This window comes from Lissotriton vulgaris, chromosome 11 (genome assembly GCF_964263255.1).
Source record: "Lissotriton vulgaris chromosome 11, aLisVul1.2, whole genome shotgun sequence".
NCBI lineage: Eukaryota > Metazoa > Chordata > Amphibia > Caudata > Salamandridae > Lissotriton > Lissotriton vulgaris.
The window spans coordinates 27,938,382-27,965,652 of NC_141699.1; the positions used below are offsets into that span (position 1 = coordinate 27,938,382).

Below are 27,271 nucleotides of genomic sequence, written 5' to 3' on the forward strand. Positions count from 1 at the left end.
GGAGTACATGCGCTCCCCATCCCTGGAGAGAAGCGTCCGTCGTCAGGATAATCTGTGGCACAGGCTCTTGGAATGGTCGGCCCTTGCAAAGGTTTTGTGGAGTCCACCAATGCAGAGAGTTGTATGCCCGACCGCTCACCAACACTAGGTCTGTCAGTTGCCCATGAGCCTGAGTCGACTGACGTGCTAGGCACTCCTGAAGCGGACGCATATGTAGTCTCGCGTGCGGGACAATGGAGATGCAGGAGGCCATCATGCCTATCAACTGCATGAACACTTTCGCTGGAAGCGAGTGTTGAGGCCTGAATCGTTGGATCAGCGTTTGGATACTGGCGATTCTCACTGAATTTGGCTGCGCAGTGGCTGCCAGAGTGTTTATCGTCGCGCCCAGATACTGTCGTACATGGGCGGGCTGGAGATGTGATTTCGGGTAGTTCAGAGAGAATCCCAGATCGTGCAGGAGATGAATGGTGCGGGACACGTGGTCGGCGCACTGCTGTTGTTTTTGCCTGAATGAGCCAGTCGTCCAGGTAAGGGTAGACGTGGACGTTCTGGCGTCGTAGATGCGCCGCCACAGTCGCCAGGCACTTCGTAAAGACCCTTGGCGCTGTGTTGACCCCGAACAGCAGAACCCTGAACTGGTAGTGCTGGTCTTGAATAGTGAATCTGAGATACTTCCTGTGGGAAGGATGCAGGGGGATATGAAAGTATGCATCTTTTAGATCCAACGTAGCCAGGAAGTCCCCCTGTTGAAGCAGAGGGAGTACCTGCTGTAACGTGATCATATGGAAGTGCTCCGAGAGAATGTACCAGTTGAGGGGCCTGAGGTCCAGGATGGGCCTGAGGGATCCGTCCTTTTTGGGGATTAGAAAATACAGAGAGTAAACCGCTGTTCCCCTTTCTTGTAGTGGTACGAGCTCTATTGCCCCTTTTTGCAGCATGACCTGAACTTCCTGCTGCAACAAGTGCAAGTGCTCGCCGGACATAGGACGGCTTCTTGGAGGTATGTTCGGTGGAGTGGAAGTAAGTTCCAGACAGTAACCGTACAGGATAAGAGACTTGACCCACCTGTCCGTGGTGATGGATTTCCACGCGGGCAGGAACTGCTGGAGTCTCCCCCCGACCGGTGTTGTGTGGTCGGGGGGCAGTGACAAGACGTCACTGCTTGTTGGCGGTGGTGGACCTGGAGCTGTTGTTTCCACGTCCCCTGCCTTTGATGTTGTTGCCTCTGTAGCCACCTCTACCCTTGTTGGTGTATGAGGTTTGGGTATTACTTTTATAATACTGTGTGGACTGCGGTGCCTGACCCCTTGAGGTGCCTCTGGTATTGGAGCGGCGAAAGGAACCACCCCGAAACTGCTGAGACTGGAGGGCCCCCATAGACTTAGCAGTGTCTGTGTCTTTCTTCATTTTTTCCAGTGTTGCATCCACCTCAGGGCCGAACAGGTGGTCAGGATTAACTGTTTGGTTCAGGATGGTTGTCTGTATATCCGGTTTGAAACCTGATATCCTAAGCCATGCATGTCTTCTCAGCAACACACTAGTGTTGATTGCCCTGGAGGCTATATCAGCCACGTCCAGCGCACATTTGATGGAATCGTTTGTGATGAGCTTTCCTTCCTGAATTAACATTTCCCCTGCCTCCTTGTACTGGTCAGGCAAGTGTTGCAGCAGTGTTTCTAGGGTGTCATAATGCGCCCTATCGTAGCGTGCAAGTAGGGCCTACGTGTTTGAGATTCGCCAAATATTAGCTGCCTGTGCAGCAATCCGTTTCCCTGAGGCCTCAAATATTTTAGACTCTTTGTCTGGGGGAGGAGCGTCACCAGTGGTCTGCGAGTTCGCCCTCTTGCGTGCGTTGGATACCACCAACGAGTCCAGTGGCAAGTGTCCCTTGATATATGTTGGATCCGAGGGCGCTGCCATTATTTTTTGTCAATGCGAGGATTGATGACACGCGCCCGAGTGGGCTCTTTGAAGACCTCAGTCGCGTGCTTTAGCACTCCCTTGAGCATTGGCAATGTCTTGACTTACTTTTCAGCCACAGAGAAAGTGTCAAATAAAAAGTCCACATCCACAGGATCTGAATGCAGCTCGACATCATGGTTAGCTGCAGCTCGCTCAATCAAAGCGTTGAAGGCTGCCGAGTCCTCCGTCGGTGAGGTCTTTGCCGCAAAGAGCTGCGGTTCCTGACCCGATTGCGGGTCGTCCGGGTCGCCTCCGGCAGACCAAGGCTCATGTTCCTCCTCCGGATCCGAGTACGCTGGATAGTTGTACTCGACCTCCTCATCGTCACCATCCCCTGCGTTGGAACGCGTTGGCGAATGTTCTAAAGCTTGTGGAGAGGCAGGCTCCATCGGGGCCGAAGTACCCGCAGAATCCTTCTTGTCTTTGAGAGGAATACGAAAATGTTCTAACACCAGCTCCGTGGTGATCCTGCCCCATGCTTCGGAGCGAAAGCCTTTGGCGTCGACTTCGGCGGCAGGGTGAAGCGGATAGGCGTTTGCGCCTTTGTGGGCTTTGTTGTGTGCTTCGGCACCACATCCCCTGGTTCGGGAACCACAGCGTCCTTCCGAATCCGCTGCAGGGACTCCGCGACCTTCTTCGTCAAGGCCGGGGAGGGCTTGACCGGCTCGAGCGATCTCCCCGAGTCGGGTCGGCGAGAGGCACCGTCTTCGGAGCCGACATCACGTTCCTTGTCCCCGACGGGCAGAGCCGTGGAATCGCCGTGACGCTTCTTCGAAGCTTCCTTCGGGTCATCGACCTCGACCATCTTCGGCGCCGACGCGGCCGCGTCGGTCGACTTCGTTTTCGGCGTCGACCCCGAGGCCCTCGGGTCGGCCATCTTGGCACGGCTCTTCAGGTCGGCCATTTTGAATTTTTTGGCAGTCGATGCCTCCAGAGCCTTCTGCACCAGTGCAGCTTTCACTTTCGGTTTCGAAACCGGAGGAGTGGATCCCAATGGCTTCACTTTCGTTTTCGTTAACGGGAGTGGCACATCAGAAATGTCCGCGACCGGGCCCGGAGGCGGGGCTGCTGGACTAGTAACGAGGTCTTGGGTAAGGCCCGAAGGCGATCCCTCGACCTGGGCCGCATGAAGGGGATTGACCCCTGAGTCAGTCTGGGGGCGCTCTTCCTCCGAGCTGTCCCCCACGGTGGCAATGGCCCCATCGTCGTCCCCTACCTCGTCGCCGGCTTCGTCAAAGTCCTCCTCTCCCGCGTCGTAGGCATCCCCTTCAGACGCGGGGCTAGAGTCCGAAACCCGCATGACATCGTCGTCTTCAACAGATTCTTCGAAGATGTCGTCCGGCGGGGGCGCCGAGGTTGCCGATAACTGGGCCTGGAGTCTAGAGGCCCGACGAATCTTGAGAGTCTTCTTACACCGGAACTTCGAGCAGGCCATACACCTGGCCTCATCATGGTCCGGTGACAAACATTTGTTGCACACAGGGTGCACATCGAGGTGTGAATACTTGGAGGTGCACACCGGGCACCTTTTGAACGGAGTTCGTTCCATGTCTGGAGCGTCGAGTAGGCCCGTCCGCGCCGAGAGCACGCAGATGGGTAGCAAGAGTTCGGAGCTGAGAACAGACAAAAACCCGAACGAAACGATACCGACGCCCAGCCTAAAGACCTTTTGGTTTCGAGTTAGAAAAGTTTTACAACTATCGATTCCGACAGAGGGAACCGAAACACATCCGAACCCAATGGCGGAAAAAAACAATCTGGGGATGGAGGCGATGCCCATGCGCACTGTAGTCCAGGGGAGGAGCCACCTATCTCGTGATACTTCGAAGACTCTTCCAGGACAACAATGTGCAATCATCCGGACCCAACACTAGGCGGCGATCTATGCACAGATATGAATTCAGCAGCCCACATGCCTCGAACCAGCCGAACCGGCAAGTGCTCGAAATGCTGTGGTTGCTATATCCATCGCAACATCAATGACCTCCGAAGAGGCCCGCTCCCCCTCCAGCAGAATCTTCTTCACTTCTTCTTTAGAGCAATCCTGCAATTCCTCCACAAATGGAGCAAGGTCGCACCACATCTGGCGATCGTAACGTCCCAGAATTGCTAAAGCATTGGCTGCCCTAACAAGAAGACTGGCCATTGCTGAGAATCTTTTACCCACATTGTCCAGGCGCTTGCCCTCCTTATATGGTGGTGTAGTTAGTGGTGTGGATGGATTTTTTGATTTGCTCTGGGCGGCCTGAGAAATGACCGAGTCCGGTTTTGGTTGACCAAGGACTGCCATCTGGTGCCTTGTACTTTTTCTCTAGTCTTGGTAGCACCAGGAGGACTGTGACCGGGTTATGCATAGCCTTCAAGCCCTCAGACCAGACATGCTCAATGATTGGTATGGACCGTACTGATTTCCTGAACGGTTCCTCAAAGTCATATAAGAAACATTCTGAGTGCACCGCGTGGGCTTGAATTAGTCAAGACTTGTTGCCCCAATCCTGGGTCCAGCGACGTCGACGGCTTCATCCATCGTGGGACAGCTCGCCCCTCCATCCTGGTCGCCGACAACGCCTCCTGGTCCGTGAGATCTGCAGAGCACAGCGTCGCCCACTCACCTAGTCGAGGTGACTACCATCCGGTGCCCTCCTGGTGCCACCTGACTACTGGCTAGTAGTCACGAACTTGGTCCCCTCTGCTTTCAGGTGTCATCTATCTTCAAGATCCAGGCTTGGATCACTTCGAACTCTCTTCACTGGTCGCCTGCCAGCATCTTCCTTCCAGGCTCCTGGTTCGTCAACGAGGATTCCCGACGTCTTTTGAGACCTATGCAGCTGCAGCCCCTGGGCTAGGTAACTTCGGCATTTCGGTGCCCCAGCATAGCCTCACTATCCAAAGGTCAGAATCCACTTTCGTTTTCCTCCTACCAGGTCGGGTTCGCCCGTGAACACTAACTTTGTGAAATCTAGCTACCATAGACTTTGTCCCGCATCACGCGTGAGAGTGCACACTCTGCACCAGAGTCCCGTGGGTCTCCTAGAAGTAATCTAACGATTCTATAGTCAAGTCCTAGCGATTCCAAAGCCTATTAGTACTGTACTTACCTGCTAGTAATTTCGCATTCCACTTTCAGAGTATATGGTTTTCCGTGCCCCTCGGGCATTTGTATATACTGTGCTAACTTAAGTATTTTCGTAAGAGTTTTGTTTTGTGCTTAGTACCCTGTCCTCATAAAGAGTACAGGGCTGTTGTGATTTTAATAAATACACTGTTTATTTTCATAACACTTGTGTGGTGTCCTTTCACTTGGTGTTCAAGGGGTATATGTGATGGTATAACAGCTGGCTTAACACGCCCTGTCGAGTCTTTAGCCCTAGACTGCTCGTATCCACGCTACTAGGATAGCTGGTCTATAAGGTTGACTTACAACCAATCATCAATAAGGGTTGTTGGACTGATACATAGTGATCACTAGAATAGTGAGCACTGCATATCAGGCCACCTTCTCACAGTCCCCGCGACTAGGTCCTGCCCATGGGTGGGACCAGGAAGGGGGGTGGTTACACCCCTCTCCCCTGTCCGGACTTTCCCCAGCTCAGGGGCTGGTGTTCCCCTGGAACTGGTTCAAGCCGGCATATGCACAGTGAGCACCGGGGTGCCACTTGCAGTCACCTTCCTCTCAGCCCTGCCTACCTGGGATACACAAAACCCTGTCTGGGATGGTGCTAGCACCGCCCCTGACAGGAAACCCTTTGTCCAAGCTCTCCTCACTGGAAGGACTCCCAGCAGCAGGAGGTCAGACTTGTGTCTGGTGGCAGCATCCATTTTGTGATGCTGTGGCTTGAGTTAACTTTAACCGGAGTTCACAGTTACATACATGTTGTGTCCCTCTAGAAGGGTGGAATGCTAACCCCGTCGCCAGAATTGGCGAGGGGTTAGTAATCCAATTCGTATGACACCTTACTCGACATGTTTTGATAAAGCGATACCAGAGTTGGCATATAACCGCGAGGGTTATAATGCACTTAAGAGTATATGGTACGCGTTATCATGGAACAGCTATTAGGACTTGGTTCTGCAAGCTGCAAACGGGCTCAGCTCATGCCAGAGCACCATCTCACATAATTCCAAGCACTCTGCCTTCAGGATTGTCAAGGCCTGCCATAGGAGTGACTGATAGGAATCTATGTGTCCATTTTAGGGTTAGATATAGGTATACTATATCTAAAGCAAAGGGTGATTACACCACCTTGCCCTGCTGTCGTGCAGCCAGTTGGGTCAGATTTAGATGGCCAGCCAGGGGTGGCATAATACATGCTGCAGCCCCTGGTAGGCCCTGGGTACACCTATGCCCTGAGTTACAGGGTTTGATAAGGTGGCCCAGTACCAATTGGTAAATGCACCTATGGTACACGTGTCAATTTAGTGAGAGAACAGCTAGGCTGTGGGTCTGATTAGCAGGCCCACAGCCAGGGAAGTCGTAAACCAGTGAAGCAAAAAGCAAAAATCTGGGGTGATCATAGGATTGCAGACCCTACTCTCCTACAATACCGACGAAGAAAACTAAAGGCCTTTTGGCATTAATAAAGTTTATATCGATTCGGACTAGAGTGAACCAATGTACATCCGAACCAAATGGTGGAAAAAAACAATCTGAGGATGGAGTCGATGCCCATGCGCACTGTAGTCCAGGGGAGGAGCCACCTATCTTGTGATACTTCGAAGACTCTTCCAGGACAAAAATGTGCGATCATCCGGACCCAACACTAGGCGGCGATCTATGCACAGATATGAATTCAGCAGCCCACATGCCTCGAACTTATAGGTTACTGTGTGTCCTTGTATGTGTTAGATATAGAGATACTATACCTAAAGCAAAGGGTGATTAAACCACCTTGCCCCAGCAGAGTGATCAGCCAGTTGCGTCAAATAGTAAGGCCAGGCCAGGTGTGGCACAATACGTGCTGCAGCCCCTGGTAGGCCTTGGATGCACCTATGCCCTGGGTAGCTAGGGTACACTGTATAGGGGCTCACAAGTGATCCATGTTCCAATTGGTAATGCACCTAAAGTGCCTGGAGTCCATTTTAACAGAGAGAGCAGGGGACCTGGGGTCCCAGGTCAACTAAGTCTAAAAGGATTAGTTACTTACCTGTAATCCTAGTTCTCATCCAGGGGTATACTCATCAAAGTCATAATCTATGAATAATCCCCGCCCATGTGCGGGATCCCGGAGCATATAGAAAATACATATAAATATATATGTATATATATATGTGAAACATATATTTGCAGCCTAAAAAACATTCTAACTGGCAAAAGTGCCGCAAAATTACATAAATTAGCATACATACAGTAGTATTCTTCCAAACCCTAAGGAAGAAAGAGAGCAGAAAACATTTGTATACAACAATGCTTTATTGCCATAGGAAAACATGTAATTGCAGGCATTTGCCAGTAGGCTGCAGTAGAGTATAAAGCAAACAAAGAAAACTGACACCTTGCCTTTAAGGCATTAGAGTAGGGGTACCGTGCCTTAAAGACCTGAAGGCAACCCCCTGCTCCCATGGTGCACCACAGGTGACAGTTGGGTCAGTTCTTTTTGGAGGTGCATAACACCTGAGGAGATCCACAATAAAAACTTCTCATAACTGTGTAACTCTGCTCGTCCTGGGAGGTGGGCGGGAGCTTATGACTTTGATGAGTATACCCCTGGATGAGAACTAGGATTACAGGTAAGTAACTAATCCTTCTCATCCAGGAGATACTCATCAATAGTCATAATCTATGAATAGATTAGCAAGCTCATACCCAAAGTCTCACGGACGAGCAAGAAGTGTAAAAACTTCACAGAAAAACTAAGACATATATTACCAATACATCTTATGCAAACAAGTTCCTTAAAGAGGCCTGCCCTACTCTGGCATCGGCCTGAGTATCTGAGTCCAGGCAATAATGGCGGGTAAAGGTATGGACAGACCGCCAAGTTGCCGCTTTACAAATTTCAGAAATAGGAACATTACGAAGGAGAGCTGTAGTGGAAGCTTTCCCTCTAGTAGAATGTACATGTGGTTTACCCTGCAAGGTCTTGTTAGCTAGTTGATAAGAAAAAGCTATGCAGGAGACAATCCAGCGAGAAATTGACCTTTTGGAAGCTGACAGACCAGTATTAGTACTGCCATAGTTAACAAAAAGCCGGTCAGACTTTCTCAGAGGCAGGGTTTTTGACAAGTAAAACTTCAGGACCCTCCGGAGATCAAGGTAGTCTAATGACCTCTCCGGGGGAGTGGAAGGATTAGGAAAAAAGGTAGGTAAGGTAATAGACTGGTTGATATGAAAGTCTGAAACTACCTTAGGCAGGAAACTTGGGTGCGTTCTTAAAACCACCCTATTGGCATGAAAAACTGTGTAAGGTTCCTTGCAACACAAGGCCTGGATTTCACTGACCCTACGGGCAGAGGTAATCGCCACTAAAAAGGCAGCTTTCCAGGTCAAGTGCTGCAAAGAGGCCTTATGGATAGGCTCGAAAGGAGCACTCATCAGCTTAGTCAGTACAATATTAAGCTCCCAGGGAGGAGAGGGGGACCTCACCGGTGGGAAGACTTTTTTCAGACCTAGGAAATCTTTAACTACAGGCATAAGGAAGAATGATGTCCGATTAGGAGACTTCCTATATGCTGTGATGGCAGCTAAATGAACCCTGATGGAGGGGTATTTCAAGCCTGATCTCGCTAAATGCAGTAAATATGGAAGAATCACCTGCTCTTGGCCATGTATCGGGTCAAGAGTGCTCACGACACCATAAGAAGAACCTCTTCCACTTGAAAGCGTAGGACTTCCTAGTGGAGGGTCGCTTCGATTCCTTAAGAATAGTCATGCAGTCTGCTGGGAGGTCTAAATGTACATACTGGATGACCTCAGGAGCCATGCCGTCAAGCGAAGGGAAGGAAGGTTGGGGTGCAACACCTTCCCCTGGTCTTTGGTCAGCAAGTCTGGACGGCATGGTAGGCGCCGGTGAGGAACCTCCGACATCTGAAGAAGATCGGGGTACCACCACTGGCGTGGCCACTCTTGTGCTATCAGGATCATTCTGGTGTTGGTCCTGTAGAACTTCTGGATCACCGCCGGGATCAGAGGCAGGGGAGGAAAGGCGTAGAGTAATGTCTGAGACCAGCTGATCAAAAGGCCATTCCCCAGTGATCCCTGTTGGGGGAACCTGGATGCGAAGACGGGGCATTTTGTGTTGGCCGCGTCTGCGAACAGGTCTACGTCCGGTACGCCCCAACACGAAAAACCTCTTGAGCCACTTCCTCGTTGAGCACCCAATCGTGCGCTTCTACGAAGATTCTGCTGAGGCAGTCTTCTTGGACGTTTTGAATTCCTGGTAGATGAACTGCCACGATGGATAGGCCTCTTGCTAGGAGCCAATGCCAGATAGCTTGTGCTTCCAGAGACAAGACTCTTGACCTCGTGCCTCCCTGCTTGTTCAGATAGAACATAGTTGTTGTGTTGTCCGTCTGAACCTGGAGGTGGTTGGTGCGCAGAGCAGGATAAAGAGACTTGAGAGCAAGATGAACTGCTCGAAGCTCCAGGAAGTTGATATAGTAGCCTCGTTCTACCTCGGACCAAAGGCCTTAAACTTGGAGTTGGTCCATGTGAGCACCCCAGCCTTGAAGGGAGGCATCCGTGACAATTGACTGAGATGGAGGAGGACGATGGAATGGAACTCCTCGGAGAAGATTGGATCGTTTCAACCACCATCTGATCGAGTCCCTGGCTCTTTGAGGAAGCAAGACTCGGTCTTCCCACTGGTCCGATCTCTGAGACCACTGATCTTCGAGGGCTTGTTGTAGAGGTCTCATGTGAAGGCGAGCATTGGGCACAATGTAAATGCATGAAGCCATCGATCCCAGCAGAGAGGACACTTGTCTGGCTGTGGGGGCCTGATTGTCCAGAAGAAGGCGACCCTTCAGGAGCATAGATGACAACCTCTCATCCAAAGGACACACGCTTGCCTGAAGAGAGTCCAGAGAAGCACCCAGGTAGTGGATCCGCTGGGAAGGGTTGAGAACTGATTTCTTCAGATTGACGTGATGACCCAACGACTCCATCAGTTTGAGGCAGAACGACAGATTGTTCTGAAGCAGCGACTAGGTGGAGCTCTTCAACAACCAATCGTCTAGATATGGATAGACGAAGATCTTTCTTTTGCGGAGAAAAGCAGGCACCACCGCCATGCATTTTGAGAATGTCCGAGGTGCAGATTTCAGGCCAAACAACAGCACTCTATATTGGTAGTGACGACGTCCGATCTGAAACCTTAGAAACTTCCGATGTTTGATTGACACTGGTATGTGGAAGTAGGGGTCATGCAAATCGATGGCACACATCCAGTCTCCCTGATGAAGATGTGGGAAGATCTGGTGCAGGGCAAGCATACGGAACTTTTCTTTTCGTATGAACTTGTTTAGCCTTCGAAGGTCTAGAATGGGCCTGTATCCTTTGACAGATCCTCGTTTTTGAACCAGGAAATATCGGGAGTACACTCCTTGATTTTTGTGAGTTGAGGGAACCTCCTCTATGGCCATTTTTTCTAGAAGGACGGAGACTTCGTCTCGTAGCAATTGAGTCTTGTAACGTGGAAGATGTTGCAATTGGGAGAATACCTGCGGAGGAGGAGACTTGAACCTCAGCAAGTAGCCATGCTGCACAATATTCAGCACCCATCTGTCTTTTGTTATGGATTCCCACTCTGTCAGATGATGAGAAACACTCCCTCCCACCGGAGTGGTGAACAGACGTGGAGGAAGCAATGGCTCAGAGCTTAGGAGGTTGCTTTGAGGAGGGCTGCTGTCTGTTATTGCCACCTCTTCCTCTGCCAGGGCGACGCTGCTGGAACTGCGTCTTCTGCTGAGACTGGGATTGCCACGGAGGGGTTTGAACCCTCTGTTGGAAGGACTTCCTGTCTCCCTGACGAAAGCGCTTCTTGAACTCCTTGCGCTTTTCTAATCCCACAACTTTGATGGTGTCCATTTTTTGCTTTCATTTTGGACATTTCGTTGTCCGTGTGTGGACCAAACAGAGATTTTCCATTGAAGGGCAAATTCAAAATCTTCTTCTGGGCGTCTGGTTTGAGCCCTGTCAGGCGGAGCCAGGCCGAACGACGGGAACAAATACCACTTGAGTAGCCATGAGCTGCAAGGTCAGAGGCATCCACTGCGGCGCTAATAACTTGATTGGCTACCAAGCCTCCCTCCTGTAAAGTCTCCAGAAAATCTTGGCGATCTTCCTTGGGGAGCTTGTCTGTAAAGCGAGTCAGAGAATCCCAAAGGGACCTGTCGTACCTTCCAAGCAAGGCAGAGGCACTAGCCACCTTCATAAAGGAAGAGGAGGTGTTGCATACTGTAGGAAGGTACCTCCTGACTATGGTTGCCCCCAACTTTTTGCCCTGTGTTTTAGCTGGTTTTTGACATAGTCGACCTGGGATCCTGCCAATCAGGACCCCAGGCCTACTGCTCTCTCTGTAAAATGGATTCCATGTACCTTAGGGACATTTCCAATTGGTACTGGGCCACCTTATCAGACCCTGTAACTCAGGGCATAGGTGTACCCAGGGCCTACCAGGGGCTGAAGCATGTATTATGCCACCCCTGGCTGGCCTCCTAAATTTGACACAACTGGCTGCATGACAGCTGGGGCAAAGTCGTGTAATCACCCTTTGCTGTAGATATAGTATACCTATATCTAACCCTAAAATGGACACACAGATTCCTATCAGTCACTCCTATGGCAGGCCTTAACAATCCTGAAGGCAGAGTGCTTGGAATCGTGTGAGATGGTGCTCTGGCATGAGCTGAGCCCGTTTGCAGCTTGCGGAACCAAGTCCTAATAGCTGTTCCATGATATCGCATACCATATACTCTTAAGTGCATTATAATCCTCGCGGTTAAATGCTATCTTTGGTATTGCTTTATCAAAACATGTCGAGTAAGGTGTCATACGAATTGGAATACTAACCCCTCGCCAATTCTGGCGACGGGGTTAGCATTCCACCCTTCTAGAGGGACACGACATGTATGTAACTGTGAACCCCGGTTAAAGTTAAAGGAAGCCTCAGCTCCATAAAATGGATGCTGCCACCACAGACACGAGTCTGACCCCCTGCAGCTGGGAGTCCTTCCAGCGAGGGGAGCCTGGACAAAGGGTTTCCTGTCAGGGGCGGTGCTAGCACCGTCCCAGACATGGTTTTGTGTATCCTGGGTAGGCAGGGCTTTTCAGGAAGGTGACTGCTGAGTGGCACCCCGGTGCTCACTACGCATAGGCCAGTCAGAACCAGTTCCAGGGGCACACCAGCCCCTGGCCTGGGGAAAGTCCGGCATGGGAGAGGGGTGTAACCACCCCCCTCCTAGTCCCACCCATAGGCAGGACCTAGTCACCGGGTCAGCCCCCTTTTTTAGTATAAAGATAGGAGCGGGCCCCCTGTTAAAATTAGATCATCTTTGGAATCAAGACACGACTTTCTGCGAAAGACATCAAGATTTCCTTCTTCAAGATTCTCCCTTGTGGCTAAGGAGTAGTCACCCTGCATCCGCAGGCACCATCCTAAAGAACACTGCGGTCTGCTGCAAGTCCTTCATCACGAATCCGACGACCCAGCTCGACGAGACCCGGCTTCCCTGGCACCTCTGACCTCTACTCACCTCTACAGCAAAGCTGAGAACTGTGAGTGCGACGAGACCTCGAGGGACCGACGATCGCCAAGACTGCACGACTTCTTTGCAACAAGCCCACCGTGTGCTCCACTGGTGAGTGCTTTGGGGTCCGAGAAGCCCCAACCCTGAGCAGCTCCAGCACCGAAGATCAGCCCTCCAGCATCTCCACGATCTGCGTGGGGCCCTTCTGCTTTTGCGTGCTCACCGCACTGTGTGGCTACTAGCCGGCTGGCTTGTGGCCTTCTTCACGACGCCCGACGACATCACTGCTGCTGGTCTGGTTGCTCCAGACTGGCCCTTGCTTCCTTCTTCAAGAGAGGCACCCCGGACCCTCCTGGTCCACTCCAGACGCCATTTTGAGTCCACCGCGTGGGCTTGAATTTGCCAAGGCTTTGTTGCCCAATCCTGGGTCCCGCGACGCCGACAGCTTCATCCATCGTGGGACAGCTCGCTCCTCCATCCTGGTCGCCGACAACGCCTCCTGGTCCGAGAGATCTGCGAGCACAGCGTCACCCACTCACCTAGTCGAGGTGACTACCATCCGGTGCCCTCCTGGTGCCACCTGACTACTGGCTAGTAGTCTCGAACTTGGTCCCCTCTGCTTTCAGGTGTCATCTTCCTTCGATCCAGGCTAGGATCCATCGAACTTTCTTCATTGGTCGCCTGCCAGCAACTTCTTTCCTCCAGGCTCCTGGTCCGTCTACGAGGATTCCCGACGTCTTTTGAGACCTATGCAGCTGCAGCCCCTGGGCTAGGTAACTTCCGCATTTCGGTGCCCCAGCATAGCCTCACTATCCAAGGGTCAGGATCCACTTTCGTTTTCCTCCTACCAGGTCGGGTTCGCCCGAGAACACTAACTTTGTCATTACTAGCTACCATAGACTTTGTCCCGCATCACGCGTGAGAGTGCACACTCTGCACCCGAGTCCCCTAGGCCTCCTAGAAGTAATCTGAAGATTCTATAGTCAAGTCCTAGCGATTCCTAAGCCTATTAGTACTGTACTTACCTGCTAGTAATTTCGCATTCCACTTTCAGAGTATATGGTTTTCCGTGCCCCTCGGGCATTTGTATATACTGTGCTAACTTAAGTATTTTCATAAGAGTTTTGTTTTGTGCTTAGTACCCTGTCCTCATAAAGAGTACAGGGCTGTTGTGATTCTTAATAAATATCTCGTTTATTTTCATAACACTTGTGTGGTGTCCTTTCACTGGGTATTCAAGGGGTATATGTGTGGTAAACAGCTGGCTTAACACGCCCTCTCGAGTCTTTAGCCTTAGACTGCTCGTATCCATGCTACTAGGATAGCTGGTCTATAAGGTTGACTTACAACCAATCATCAATAAGGGTTGCTGGACTGATACATAGTGTTCACTAGAATAGTGAGCACTGCATATCAGGCCACCTTCTCACACATACCTTCCTACCAAAAGAGTCCATAAGCTTGCTATCTTTTTCAGGTGGTACTGAGGAAGAAGTAGAGCCTGCATGGGACTTCATGGCAGCCGCCACAATGATGGAGTCCGCAGGAGGATCCGATCTGAGGAACAAGGGATCCTCTGCAGGGGCCTTGTACTTTTTGGCTATCCGAGATGGAACAGATCCCACCACTGCTGGTGTGAGAAAAGAAGCCATAGCTGGTTCTAGGAGACCGGGAAGCAGTGGCAGTAGAGGCCTGGGCGCTGTACGATGACGGAGGGTATCAAAAATCACAGAAGTGGGAACCACTGGAGTGTGCAGCGTGATATTCAGCTTTTTTGCTCCCCTGACCAGTACATCGGAGAAAGTCGCGAGGTCATCAATTGGAGAGACTCGGGAAGGAGGGGTAGAAGAATAGGTCGGAGAATAACCTCGGTAAGAGGACCTAGTCGAGGACGACCTTGTGGAGGATCTTGTACGCCGCCTCTTATGGGACCTGTCACGATTCCTGCTGTGACTGCCCCTGGACCTAGAACGATGACTTGATGGAGACCTTGGTCTTGGCCGGATTGGAGATTTTGGTCTGACAGGTGTCCTTGACCGCACTGGAGAACGTGATCCGACTCTAGATCTAGGCCTGGGTGAAATCCTGGGATTCCGAGGAGATCTAGCTGGTCTGGCTGGAGTCTTTGCCTTCGAAGGGGAATATGTAAGGGAGTAATCCGAGCCCGGACTACTCTGTCCAGAGACAGCCCCTTGAGGATGAATCAAGCTGCCCGCAGATCTGAGCGAAGATTCTGGGGAGACCTGTACAATATTCAAGCGAGGAGATGATGATTTTCCTGAAGTCTTAGAACCAGGTGACTCCACCTCTGCTGTCACTTTATCCCTCGACGGCGAAATCCTCGACGTCAAAGAAGTCTGGGTGACTAGCGGCGTCGAGCGGTGTCTTGAAGCTCTCGACGGTGATCGACTACGTCGTGAAAAGCTCGACTGAGAACCTAGACGTCGATCCGGAGACTTTGACGTGGATCTCCCTCGACGTCGATCAGGTGGAGGTATATCATGACATCGACAACTATTCTCGACGTCGTCTCGACGATGATCTTCCTCGACGGCGACCTTTCCTGGCGTCGCCTCAGCGTCGACGTCCTCTAGCAGTCCCTCTCGACGGCGGCCCGCTAGCCAGCGGCGACCTAGATGCCGCCCTAGCTCTCGACGCCGATCCCTTCCGGGGTGGCGGAGAGTGTCTCTACGTCGACGGAAGCCTCGACGGAGACTTAGATGCAGCAGCAGCCATGGACTTCGAGCCCGAAGCATGGCGCCTCGACGCCGACTTACTTGATTGCGGCGGAGATCTTAGACGTTGTGAAGATGATCTGGGCCTTTTCGACGGCGACTGTGAGAAGTTTGCCTGATATATAATGTTCACTATTCTAGTGAGCACTTTGTAGCAGTCCAAACAACCCTTATTGATGATTGGTTGTAAGTCAACTGTAGACCAGCTATCCTAGTAGCATGGACAAGAGCAGACTTTAGGCTAGACTCTAGAGGGCGTGTTAAGCCAGCTATTATACCATCACATATACCCCTTGAACACCAAGTGAAAGGACACCACACAAGTTGTTATGAAAATAAAAGGATATTTATTTAGAACACAACAACCCTGGACTCTTTATGAGGACAGGGTGCTAAGCACAATACAAAGCTCTTAGGAAAATACGCAAAGTTGCACAATTTACAAAAATGCCCGAGGGGCACGAAAAACCATATACTCTAAAAGTGGAATGCGAAATTACTAGCAGGTAAGTACTACTCTAATAGACTTTAGGATCGCTAGGACTGGACTACTGAACCTTCAGATTACTAGCAGAAGGCCTAGGCGGATCGGGTGCAGAGTGTGCACTCTCACGCGGGATGCGGGACTAAGTCTATGGTTGCTAGAAATTACAAAGTTATCGGACGAATCCGACTAGGTAGAGCTGAAACGAAAAAGGATCTGGACCCTTGGATAGTGAGGCTATGCTGGAGCACCGAAATGCTGAGGTTACCTAGCCCAGGGGCTGCGGCTGCATAGGTCTGAAAAGACTTCGGGAATCCTCGTTGCAGTCTATGGAGCCTGAAAGAAGAAGTTGCTGGCAGGCGACCAGTGAAGAGATTCGGATGGATCCAAGCCTGGATCGAAGATGGAGGACACCTGTAAGCAGAGGGGACCAAGTCCTGAATCACTAGCCAGTGATCAGATGGGCACCAGGATGGCACCGGATGGAGTCACCTCGACCAGGTGAGTGGGCGACACTGGGCTCTGCAGTCTCACGGACCAGGAGGCGTTGTCGGCGACCAGGATGGAGGTGCGAGCTGTCCCACGAAGGTCTCTGCTGTCGACGTCGCTGGACCCAGGATTGGGGCAACAAGTCTTGGCAAATGCAAGCCCACGCGGTGGACTTAAAATTGCGTCTGGAGTGGACCAGGAGAGTCCGGGGTGCTCCTCTGTTGGAGGGGAGCAAGGGCCAGTCTGGAGCAACCAGACCAGCGGTGTTGTCGTCGTGGAGCGTCGTCAAGAGGGCCACAAGCCAGCAGGCAAGTAGCCGGACAACGCGGTGAGCAGCAAAGAGCAGAAGGGCCCCACGCAGATCTGGTGGATGCTGGGGGGCTGGACTTCGGTGCTGGAGCTGCTCAGGGTCAGGGCTTCTCGAACCCCAAAGCACTCACTTGAGGATCCCTCGGTGGTTGTGCTGGATAAGCGGCGTGCAGTTCTGAAGATGGCCGGTCCCTCGAGGTCACGTCACACCCACGGATCTCAGCTGAGCTGACGATGTAGGTAGAGGTCAGAGGTGCCAGGGAAGCCGGGTCTCGTCGTGCTGGTCGGTCGGATTCCGGAGGAAGGATATGCAGCAAACTGCAGTGTTTTTAGATGGTGCCTGCGGGTGCAGGGTGACTACTCCTTAGCCACAAGGGAGAAATCTTAGGAAGAAGTCTTGAGTTCCTTTCGTAGAAAGCAGTTTCAGGATTCAAAGACGATCTAATTTGGAAGGGGGCCCGCTCCTATCTTTATACTAGTAAAAGGAGCTGGCACGCGGCTAGGTCCTGCCCATGGGTGGGACCAGGAAGGGGGGTGGTTACACCCCTCTCCCATGCCGGACTTTCCCCAGGTCAGGGGCTGGTGTGCCCCTGGAAGTGGTTCTTGCCGGCCTATGCATAGTGAGCACCGGGGTGCCACTTGCAGTCACCTTCCTCTAAAGCCCTGCCTACCCAGGATACACAAAACCCTGTCTGGGATGGTGCTAGCACCGCCCCTGACAGGAAACCCTTTGTCCAAGCCTCCCTCGCTGGAAGGACTCCCAGCAGCAGGAGGTCAGACTTGTGTCTGTGGTGGCAGCATCCATTTTGTGATGCTGAGGCTTGAGTTAACTTTAACCGGGGTTCACAGTTACATACATGTTGTGTCCCTCTAGAAGGGTGGAATGCTAACCCCGTCGCCAGAATTGGCAAGGGGTTAGTATTCCAATTCGTATGACACCTTACTCGACATGTTTTGATAAAGCAATGCCAGAGTTAGCAAATAACCGCGAGGATTATAATGCACTTAAGAGTATATGGTACGCGTTATCATGGAACAGCTATTAGGACTTGGTTCCGCAAGCTGCAAACGGGCTCAGCTCATGCCAGAGCACCATCTCACATAATTCCAAGCACTCTGACTTCAGGATTGTCAAGGCCTGCCATAGGAGTGACTGATAGGAATCTATGTGTCCATTTTAGGGTTAGATATAGGTATACTATAGGTATACTATACCTAAAGCAAAGGGTGATTACATCACCTTGCCCCAGCTGTCGTGCAGCCAGTTGTGTCAGATTTAGATGGCCAGCCAAGGGTGGCATAATACATGCTGCAGCCCCTGGTAGGCCCTGGGTACACCTATGCCCTGAGTTACAGGGTCTGATAAGGTGGCCCAGTACCAATTGGTTATGTACCTAAGGTACATGGAATCCATTTGACAGAGAGAGCAGTAGGCCTGGGGCCCTGAATAGCAGGGTCCCAGGTCAACTAAGTCGGAAAACCAGCAAAACACCAGGCAAAAAGTTGGGGGCAACCATAGTCCGGTATCCACCTTCCTACAGCGACCTCGACTATTGATGAGTATCCCCTGGATGAGAACCAGCTAAACACTAGGTAAAACGTTGGGGGTAACCATAGTCAGATGTCCACCTTCCCACAGCCTCGATATCCTCTGGCGTCGCATTCAGCCCAGGGACCAGTGGGTACTGGGGCTGGCCACGGAGCCGCGTGGGTGGTGTCGCCCGAACCCCTTGCCGCATCGCGCAAGCTTCGGGGGAAGTGGGAAGAGCGATGAAGAATCTTCGACTTCTTGTGCCTCTTACCTGAGGACTTGGAGCCCGACGAATGGTGTTGACTCCCCGAGCTGTGATGACTGTGGCCCTGCGACCGTTCCTACGACCTCCTCCTCGACCGGGATCATGAACGGCGCGGGACGACTGCCGGAGCCTGAGGCGCTTAAGGGACTACTCGCGCCTAACCTTTAACGTCAAGGTCCGGGGGTCGGGGCACGACTTGTCTTCGTGTTCGGCCCCAAGGCAATAAAGGCACCGACGGTGAGGGTCGGTAACCAACATCAGGCGGTGACAATCCGCACAGGGTTTGAACCCAGACATCTCTATCGGCACAGAGTCTACCGGCTAGAAAAGGAATCCAAAAGGGATCGAAAAATTTAGTCAAAAAGTGACTAAGAAACTACTGTTTTTTCCAGATCTGCGTTTGCTGGCGCGGAAAAAAGGAGAAGTGACGTCAGCACGCGAGGGCGGTGTCCAAGTACTAAGACAATGTCATTCTGGCGCCAACGACGCCGGAAGCGGAGCCGAAGACGATGCCTACCGACGCGCAGGGGTACTGCTACGCAAAACTTTCCGGATCCAGTCTGACGCCTGGGGATATTCTAAGGTAAGGAACCTAACACTAACCGGTTTCTTTCAGATAACAAGCACACCTGTCTTGCGTTTGATCCTGACAAAACTCATAGTAGGTGCCTAATCGACACCTCTAGATAGATGATCATAGCCCCAATAAAATGATCAAATGGGATCCAAAATGGGAATCATTCAAGGATTTTGATAAACTAACTTCGATCTTATAAAAAAAACAGCATATGTAAATTAATATTGATTTTTAGCACTGAATATCCTAAAAGTCAAAATGGGAAGAGAAAGTTGTGTGTTCAACAATGAACCATGTGCTTTAACACACATTTAAGAAACTATTTATGATTATACAGGTGTCTGTACTAATAAGCTTACATTGGTAAAACCACAAGTTACTTTTGACATACACATTGAAGGAACATCTGGAGCTGCAACACCGAGCCAAAATGGACATTTTTCAGAGAATTATAAAAATGCAAAAGGAAAAAGAAATAACTCCTACATTTCATAATCTATGAGAAAACAAGTACAACATTTGAAAAACAAAGTAAGGCTGGTTTTGAGCAATGTTCAGACTCAAAATGATTTCCAGTTGACATATGTTGAAGGTATGCATATTTATGGTTGTTCATTCCAAATAATTAGCTGTTTCATGAATAAGTTAAGGGATTAGATACTTAATGGATCAGATAATGAAGTCTGGCAAAATACCTTGAGAAAAAGTCATAGTGTGAAGGCCCAAAATGCTATAATAAAGCACTAAAATGCTCATGTTTTTAAATTCAACAGCATAAAGTGTGATCGAGTAAACCTAAGCAGTTGAGTCCTTGAAAGTGCCATACAAATTATGCACACAACATTACTATCTTTTAACATACCTTTGAATGTAACTAATCAGCTTTCCGACTTGTTTTTCTCTCTGCTCAGGAGCTAACCGTGTGTGAACAGATAAATCTTTCATTACCGTGTAATCACGGCGCATTTTATCTGTTAAGCCTGCAATAGAAATTTTTCTGAATTAATAAACTTACATGGTAGACACCATAAGAAGGAAATGGCAATTAGATGTACAATTTCCTCAAAAAGATATATTAAATATCATTAGAATTAGGTTTAAGCTTCAAGGAGCAAACAAGAACTTTGAGCACCTATGTAGCAGGCACGCACATTAAAAGATATGCAATGAATATAGGCAAGAGCTGAGGCACTGCACACAGACGTAGCAGACTTATGGTATTAAAACCTTGAGCCACTCCCACCCCGCTCCCCCCCCCCCCAAAAAAAATACATCATTCTGAACTCTTTTTAAATTTAAGAAAAACATACCTAAGAGCATTATTTTTATAACAAGTCAATTACAATGGACTCATGAATACAATATTTAACTTCTGTAGATTAATGCACATCACTTTTATATGAGGAACCATCAAGAACAATTAAAAAAAATCCAAAGTGTTGACTCAAGCAGATATAGTAAGCTACTGAACATGAAACAAAGAAATTGTGCGACCCCCATTAATGGGTGATGGGTGATGGTCTGCATATAATGGAGAGCAAAAAAGGAAATTTATGTTAAAAAACAATCAGAAAACTAATTTTAGACTGCAGAAACTGTAAGGGGAGAGAGTAAATGAAAGTAGGAAATAAGAGAATCACAGTGATAACAACTGAACTAAAAAAAACTAAGTTGTTTACTGGCCAGAAACATACTTACCTGTAACGTGCATTACGTTTGGTCAAAAAGAAAGAAAAAAGTTTGACTATATAGGTAACTAAACAAAAACAAAATGTCACATCGTTTTAGGATAAATAAATTCCAGACCAAATGAACAAATTCCTGAATAAACTGTCCCTGGCCCTCGTCCCAAGGAACCACAAGACCAGGAACGTAGGAAACTTCTTCTACCTTGCAGCCAAGCCCAGTCGCTGACCAAATTCAGGAACTTCTCAATACCTACCTGCCTCTTCGACTGAACCCCAGAACTCAGACAGATTAGCAATCACCCCCCCCCCCCCCCCCCCACCGACTTATTGTAAGTACAATGCTCAAAGTATGGTGTGAGCCCGAAAAACAATTGTAAATCCGCTTGTTGAACAAGCTGACAACAAATGTAAAATAATCTCGGGGAGTCTTTCTCATCAAACAGAATTATAAAAGAAATGTGTTACTTACCTGTAACAGCAGTTATCCAGTATTGGTGTCTTTCATAGATTCACATGCCTGAATCATTCCCCGTCGACGAGACGGGAGCCTCCGGTACATAAAAAAAGTAATGTCCTATAGACATACATAGAGAAAATAGGCCTAAGGGTCTCCCCTTAGTAGCCTTTCCTTGTCCTTATGCAAAAAGGACCAAACTCTCAGAGTCAGCCAATCAGCTCCGACCTCCCTCTAGAACCTTCCTGGGAGGAGCCGCAGTCCCTCAGATTTTCGTACGCACCCAGCTAGGTAGACGTAATATTGTTAGAGAGGGATGTGAGTCCTTCCAGGGGAGGCGGGGGGTTGCATGTGAATCTATGAAAGACACCAATACTGGATAACTGCTGTTACAGGTAAGTAACGCATTTCTTATCCAGTATTAGGGGTGTCTTTCATAGATTCACATGCCTGAATCAGAGTAGTTAGCAATAAGCTATGCACATTTGTGATGAAAAGTTGCTCTGCAGTCATGTGAGACAATATACATATCGCATAACATGGGAATAATAGCATAAGCAGAATATCACAAGACCAAAGAATGTGCATACCTGGATGGCGGGATGTAGGAAGGCTCACCTCACTGAAAGAGATGGCGAAGCACCGCCTGGCCCACTGCTGCATCCTTCTGGAGTTCGAGATCCAGGCAGTAGTGTCTGGAGAAAGTGTGCGGTGACTTCCAGGTCGCCGCTCTGAATATGTCCAAGATCGGCACTCCAGCGAACAGTGCTGCCGACGTCGACATTGCCCTGGTGGAATGTGCAGTAACCTGATCGCTCAGCGGCCGTCCGGCCTTGTCATGGCAGAATGCAATCGCTGAGGAGATCCACCTCGAGATGCTTTGTTTCGTGAGAGGCAGACCCATTCTCGGTCTGCTGTATGCCACAAACAGTTGTGAAGATTTTCTGAAAGTCTTAGTTTTATCTAGGTAGAACTTCAGACATCTCTTGAGATCTAAAGAATGTAGCGCTCTTTCTGCTGCGGTGGAAGGGTTCGCAAAGAAAGACCGAAGGACTATCGGTTTATTGAGATGAAAGTCCGATGGCACTTTTGGTATGAATTTAGGGTTCGGTCTCAGCACCACCCTGTCCTGTCTGAACTGCATAAATGGTTCCTGAATGGACAGAGCTTGTAGCTCGCTGACTCTCTTTGCAGATGTTAAAGCGAGCAAGAGCGCCGTTTTCCATGAAATGTACTTGATGGATGCTCGATGAATGGGCTCAAAAGGATGCCTCATGAGTTGGTTTAGGACTAGATTGAGTTGCCATGTCGGAGGAACCTTCCGAGGCCTCGGGAAGGATCTATAAAGTCCCTTTAGGAATTGTTTGACTAGTCTACTGGACCACCGAGAAGGTCCTGTGAAAGTTCTGGTGAACCGTGAGATAGCTGCCAGGTGAACCTTTATGGATGCATGTGCCAGTCCTGACTGTGCCAAATGTCTGCTCAGGTGTGACTTGCAGTGGTTGCAGGCCCTGTGCTGAACACCAAATGCAGAATCTTTTCCATTTGAGAGAGTAGGTTTTGTTGGTACTGTCTGCTCTCGCTTTTGCCAATACCTCTCTGCATTCCTGCGGGATATTCAGGCTACAGAACTCTCTGTGCTCCGGAGCCAGGCCGATAACTTGAGCGATTGCAGGTTCGGGTGTTGTACCTGCCCGTTGGACATCGTCAGGAGGTTCGGATGTTGTCGTAGACGAATCGGTGTCCTGATGGAGAGTCGAAGCAGAACCGAGAACCAGTGTTGTCACGGCCAGAACGGGGCAATCAGGATCAGGGTACAGGGCTCCGCCTTCATCTTCCTGAGGAGCCTCGGGATCATCGGAAACGGAGGAAAAGCGTACGCAAACACGCTGAACCAACCGATGGAAAAAGCATTTCCCAGTGACCCTTGTTGGGGATGCCAGCTTGCGTAGTTTGGGCATTTGGCGTTCCCCTTGGTGGCAAACAGGTCGATTCCTGGGGCTCCCCATTGAGAGAAGATGTGAGTCAGTGTGTTGTCGCTTAGTTCCCACTCGTGGGAGAGGGATCTTTGCCTGCTCAGGGCGTCCGCGATGGTATTGTCTCTGCCTGGTACTTAGTCCGCTTTGAGCGTGATTCCGTGTAGGACAAGCCAGTTCCAGATCTTTTGCGATTCGCGTGATAGTGAGCGAACGCGTTCCTCCCTGTTTGTTGAGATAGTGCATCGTCGTGGTGTTGTCCGTTTTGACGAGCACCGGGGAGTTCTGGATGCGTGGTAGAAAGGCCTGCAGTGCCAGATACACGGCTCTCAGCTCCAAAAGGTTTATATGGAGCTGTTTTTCCTGAGTGTCCCACTTGCCGCTGATCCGAAGGTCCTGGAGGACAGCGCCCCATCCTTCCAGGGAGGCGTCCGTGGTGATCACCAGAGGTGTTGCTGGAAGGAGAAATGGTAGCCCTACGGTTAGATTTTTGCGATGCCTCCACCAATCTAGACTCCTGGATATTTTTGGGGTTATCCGTCCCATGTCCTCGAAAGAGACAGTACTTTGAGTCCATTGGCTCGCGAGAGCTTCCTGCAACGGGCGCATCCTGAGTCTGCAGTGAGGGATGAGGAGAATACAGGAAGACATCATGCCCAGGAGTGATGTGTAGGTCCTGACTTTTAGGTTTTTCTTTGCCGCCACAGCCGTGGCCAGAGATAATATCTTGTCTGTCCTTTCCTTGGAGGGGAAGGCTCTTGCGCACTCAGTGTCCAAGGTCGCCCCGAGGAAGATTATTTTTGTCGAAGGGATAATGCAGGATTTCTTGAGATTTAAGAGTCAATCCTAGCCTCTGAAAAAGATTGGTGCAGGCGCTGGAGGATTCGGCTGCGCCTTTTGCTGAAGGTGCTTTCACCAGCCAGTCGTCTCGGTAGGGGAAGACTTGGTGACCCATTTGACGCAGGAAAGCTGCCACCGGTGCCAGGCACTTCGTGAAAATCCGCGGCGCGGATTTGAGGCCGAACGGCAGGACCTTGAATTGATAATGTTGTCCTGCAACCTCGAACCTTAGGAATTTTCTGTGACACTTGAGGATGGGGATGTGGTAGTAGGCATCCTGGAGATCCAAGGATGTCATGAAATCTCCTTTTTCTAGAATGCCCAGTATTTCTTGAATCGTCAGCATCCTGAACGATTGGCTCCGTAGGAAAGCGTTGAGTGCTCGGAGATCCAGAATGGGCCGCCATTTGTTCTCCTTCTGGCGTACAAGAAAGAAGTGGGAATAAAAACCTTTCCCTCTTAGGGGCGTTGGAACTCGCTCGATTGCTCCCTTCTTCAGCATTACAGAAATTTCCTGGAGAAGCAGGCGTAGGTGTTTGTGTGCCCGTCTGCGTGGAGGTGTTTTGGGAGGGATGGTGGTGAATTCCAGGGAATGGCCGAATCTTATAATTTGGAGAACCCACCGGTCCGTGGTGATGTGTTGCCAATTGGTGAGGAAATGGGTCAGTTTTCCTCCAATTTGTAATGAGGGATAGGGTGGCTGGACTGGCTGGAGTAATGGGTCACTGGCGGCTGCCAGTGCCCCTCTTTTGATTCTTGCCTCTGAAGTTTGATCTTCCGTAAGAAGATTGCCGACCTTGTTGTTGTTTATGTTGGTATTGATTTTTGTTATTGTAGGAATACGAGGACCTGTTCTGATAGGAACCTCGATAAGAGGACTGACCTCTGGATCTGTTGCCACGAAAGGACTGGTTCCGTGTTTGCAAAGTACCCAGTGCTCTGGCAGTATCGGTGTCCTTCTTTATGTTTTGTAGTGCCTCATCGACCTTGTCCCCAAAAAGGTGCTGGCCGTCGAAGGGCATGTCCAGTACTTTTGATTGTACCTCGTGTCGGAACGACGTCGCTTTAAGCCATCCTTGACGGCGCAGGACTGCTGCTCCAGCAAGTTGACGAAAGCCGGTCATGGCAGCATCAATAGCACAGTCAATTATTTCCGCTGCTGAGGTTTGACCCTCCACAAGCAGAGCCTTGACTTCACCTTGGACAGTGTCAGGCAGTTCCGCCAAATATGGGGCAATGTCCTCCCAGAGTTGGCGATTGTAACGCCCCAACAGGGCAATGGAGTTGGCCACCTTGATGATCATGGCCGATGTTGTCGTGAATCGTTTTCCGATTGTGTCCAACTTCCTGCCCTCTTTGTCCGGAGGAGCCGACAGAGGGGAGGAAGGGTTGCGGGAGTTCTTCTGGGCCGCCTCTGTAACCACCGAATCAGCTTTAGGGTGTCCATTGAGGCAAGCTGCCGCTGTAAGCGGGGCTTTGTATTTTTTGTCCAGGCGTGGAACCACCGCAGGTACAGAAGCGGGTGTCAGCATGAGTTTCTTGCCTTGCTCCCATAGGAATTCTATTATCGGAATAGATTTCGTTGACTTCTGCGTCTGCTCCTTGAAATCGTGTAGGAAGCATTCAGTTTCCGTCGATTCCATAACCATATGGAATCGTTTAGCCGCCCTTTCCACAATTTTATGGAAGCCGCTAATGTCCACAGGCGGCGAATCTGCTTGGCGTGGTTGAGGTGAAGCTGGGGAAGATGCAACATACTCATCCTCCTCATTATGGGCAGAGTGTATTTCCTGGACCTCTCCTTCTTCCAATTCATCCTCGTCTTCATCTTCGTCTGACGATACTACCACCTGAGGTTGGATTCTCTCACGGTGGGTTTGAGGAGGAGGTCGAGACTGTTTTGGGAGTGACGCAGACGCCGGGTTATGTACTGCAGGCGTCTGATTTTCACTTTCCGTCGTTGACGCTTCCGGGAAGCGTTGCTTGTAATCTTGTATAAGGTGTTTCAAGTCATTGACAATAGAGACCGGTAGGCACACCATTGGGGTGACCTCCGTGCGGACACTAGTGTGGACGGAGTGTTCTTGGTAAGTGAACTCCTCCTGTTCTTCATCAGTGCTTTGGCATTTGACATTTGACATGAAGGTCCGATATGGAAATAGCAGGATCCATGTGGTCTTCCTCTTCAGATTCTTCACTTTGGAAGATTTCTGGAGGTGGCTGCATTTCCACTTTGCTCGGAGACGTGGTTTCCGGCGTAATCTGTTTGGCAATCTTGCCAGACGTAGAACTTGATGAGGAAGTTCCCGTCGTCGTCGTTGGTGTCGTCGACGGTGGTAGCGTGAGGGTCGACACCTCTACTAGCTTGGATTTTGGGGGCGTGGCTTGGACGCCGATCGGGATGGCGGCGTGAGCTCGCAGCTCCGCGCGGAATCCCGCTAATTCTCCTGTTTTTCGGGACCCTAGGCGACCCGGAGACGACGTTCCTGCCCTCTGAGGTGTATGGGGACAGCTGGACGTAATCTGAGAGTCGCTGGGGGACTGCTGGCCTCGAGGAGATCGAGGAAAAGGCGGCCGAGGTGTAGTCCGGGGTGTGAAGAAAATGGCGGCGAGGAGGTCGGACGGTCTCGAACTTCAGCCCTGAGCCCGGCTGTCGCCAAGCATCGAGGGACCCTGCACCCGGCTGCCCGACGCACTGGAACTGGCAGTGCGGTGCCCTGAGACCGGGGGACGTTGCCCGATTTACCCAGGTGTTCAGGGGCCCTCGTCGGCCACCGCCCTAAGACTCATCCTCCCCCCACAGGCCCAGTGGGGGTGACGGAACGGAGCTCGTCCGCCTGGTTATTGCTCCTGAGACCATTGGCGGGGACATAGCACTGCCCGGTGCCCGGTGGCCGGCACGGACCTACGGGTGTACCCGCAATACGGGTGGCCGGACTTGTGACGCAGCGCCCTGACATGGCGGCGATCGGAGGGCCGAGGCCCGGGAGCCGCGAGGGGGACTCGGCGACATCGACCCGGCTGAGTGAGAGTCCCGCCCCGGAGCTTGACCAGGAAGAGCGGCTGAACCGGCGTCTGGATGCCATCCTTGAGGCGATCACCTCCACTAAGGAGGCGTTGCACGATGACATTGCCCAAGTGGCCACGGGCCTGGGGCTGCTACGCGCGGATCACGCGAAGCTGGCGGATCGGGTCAAGGATCATGACCAACTGTTGCTGGACCTGAAGCCATCGGTGGTGACCGCGGAGCACAGGATCACGGACATTTTGGC

General features: G+C 50.7%; 1 protein-coding gene across 1 annotated transcript in view; it reads right to left on the reverse strand.

The window, feature by feature from the left end:
• Positions 1-27,271, reverse strand: part of PIWIL1 (piwi like RNA-mediated gene silencing 1) — a 1,696,151-nt gene that overhangs the window by 715,297 nt on the left and 953,583 nt on the right. Inside the window, exon 11 of the mRNA XM_086942674.1 lies at positions 19,904-20,021. Within this exon, the coding sequence (XP_086798800.1) occupies positions 19,904-20,021 (118 nt within the window). The remainder of the gene's footprint in view (positions 1-19,903; positions 20,022-27,271) is intronic.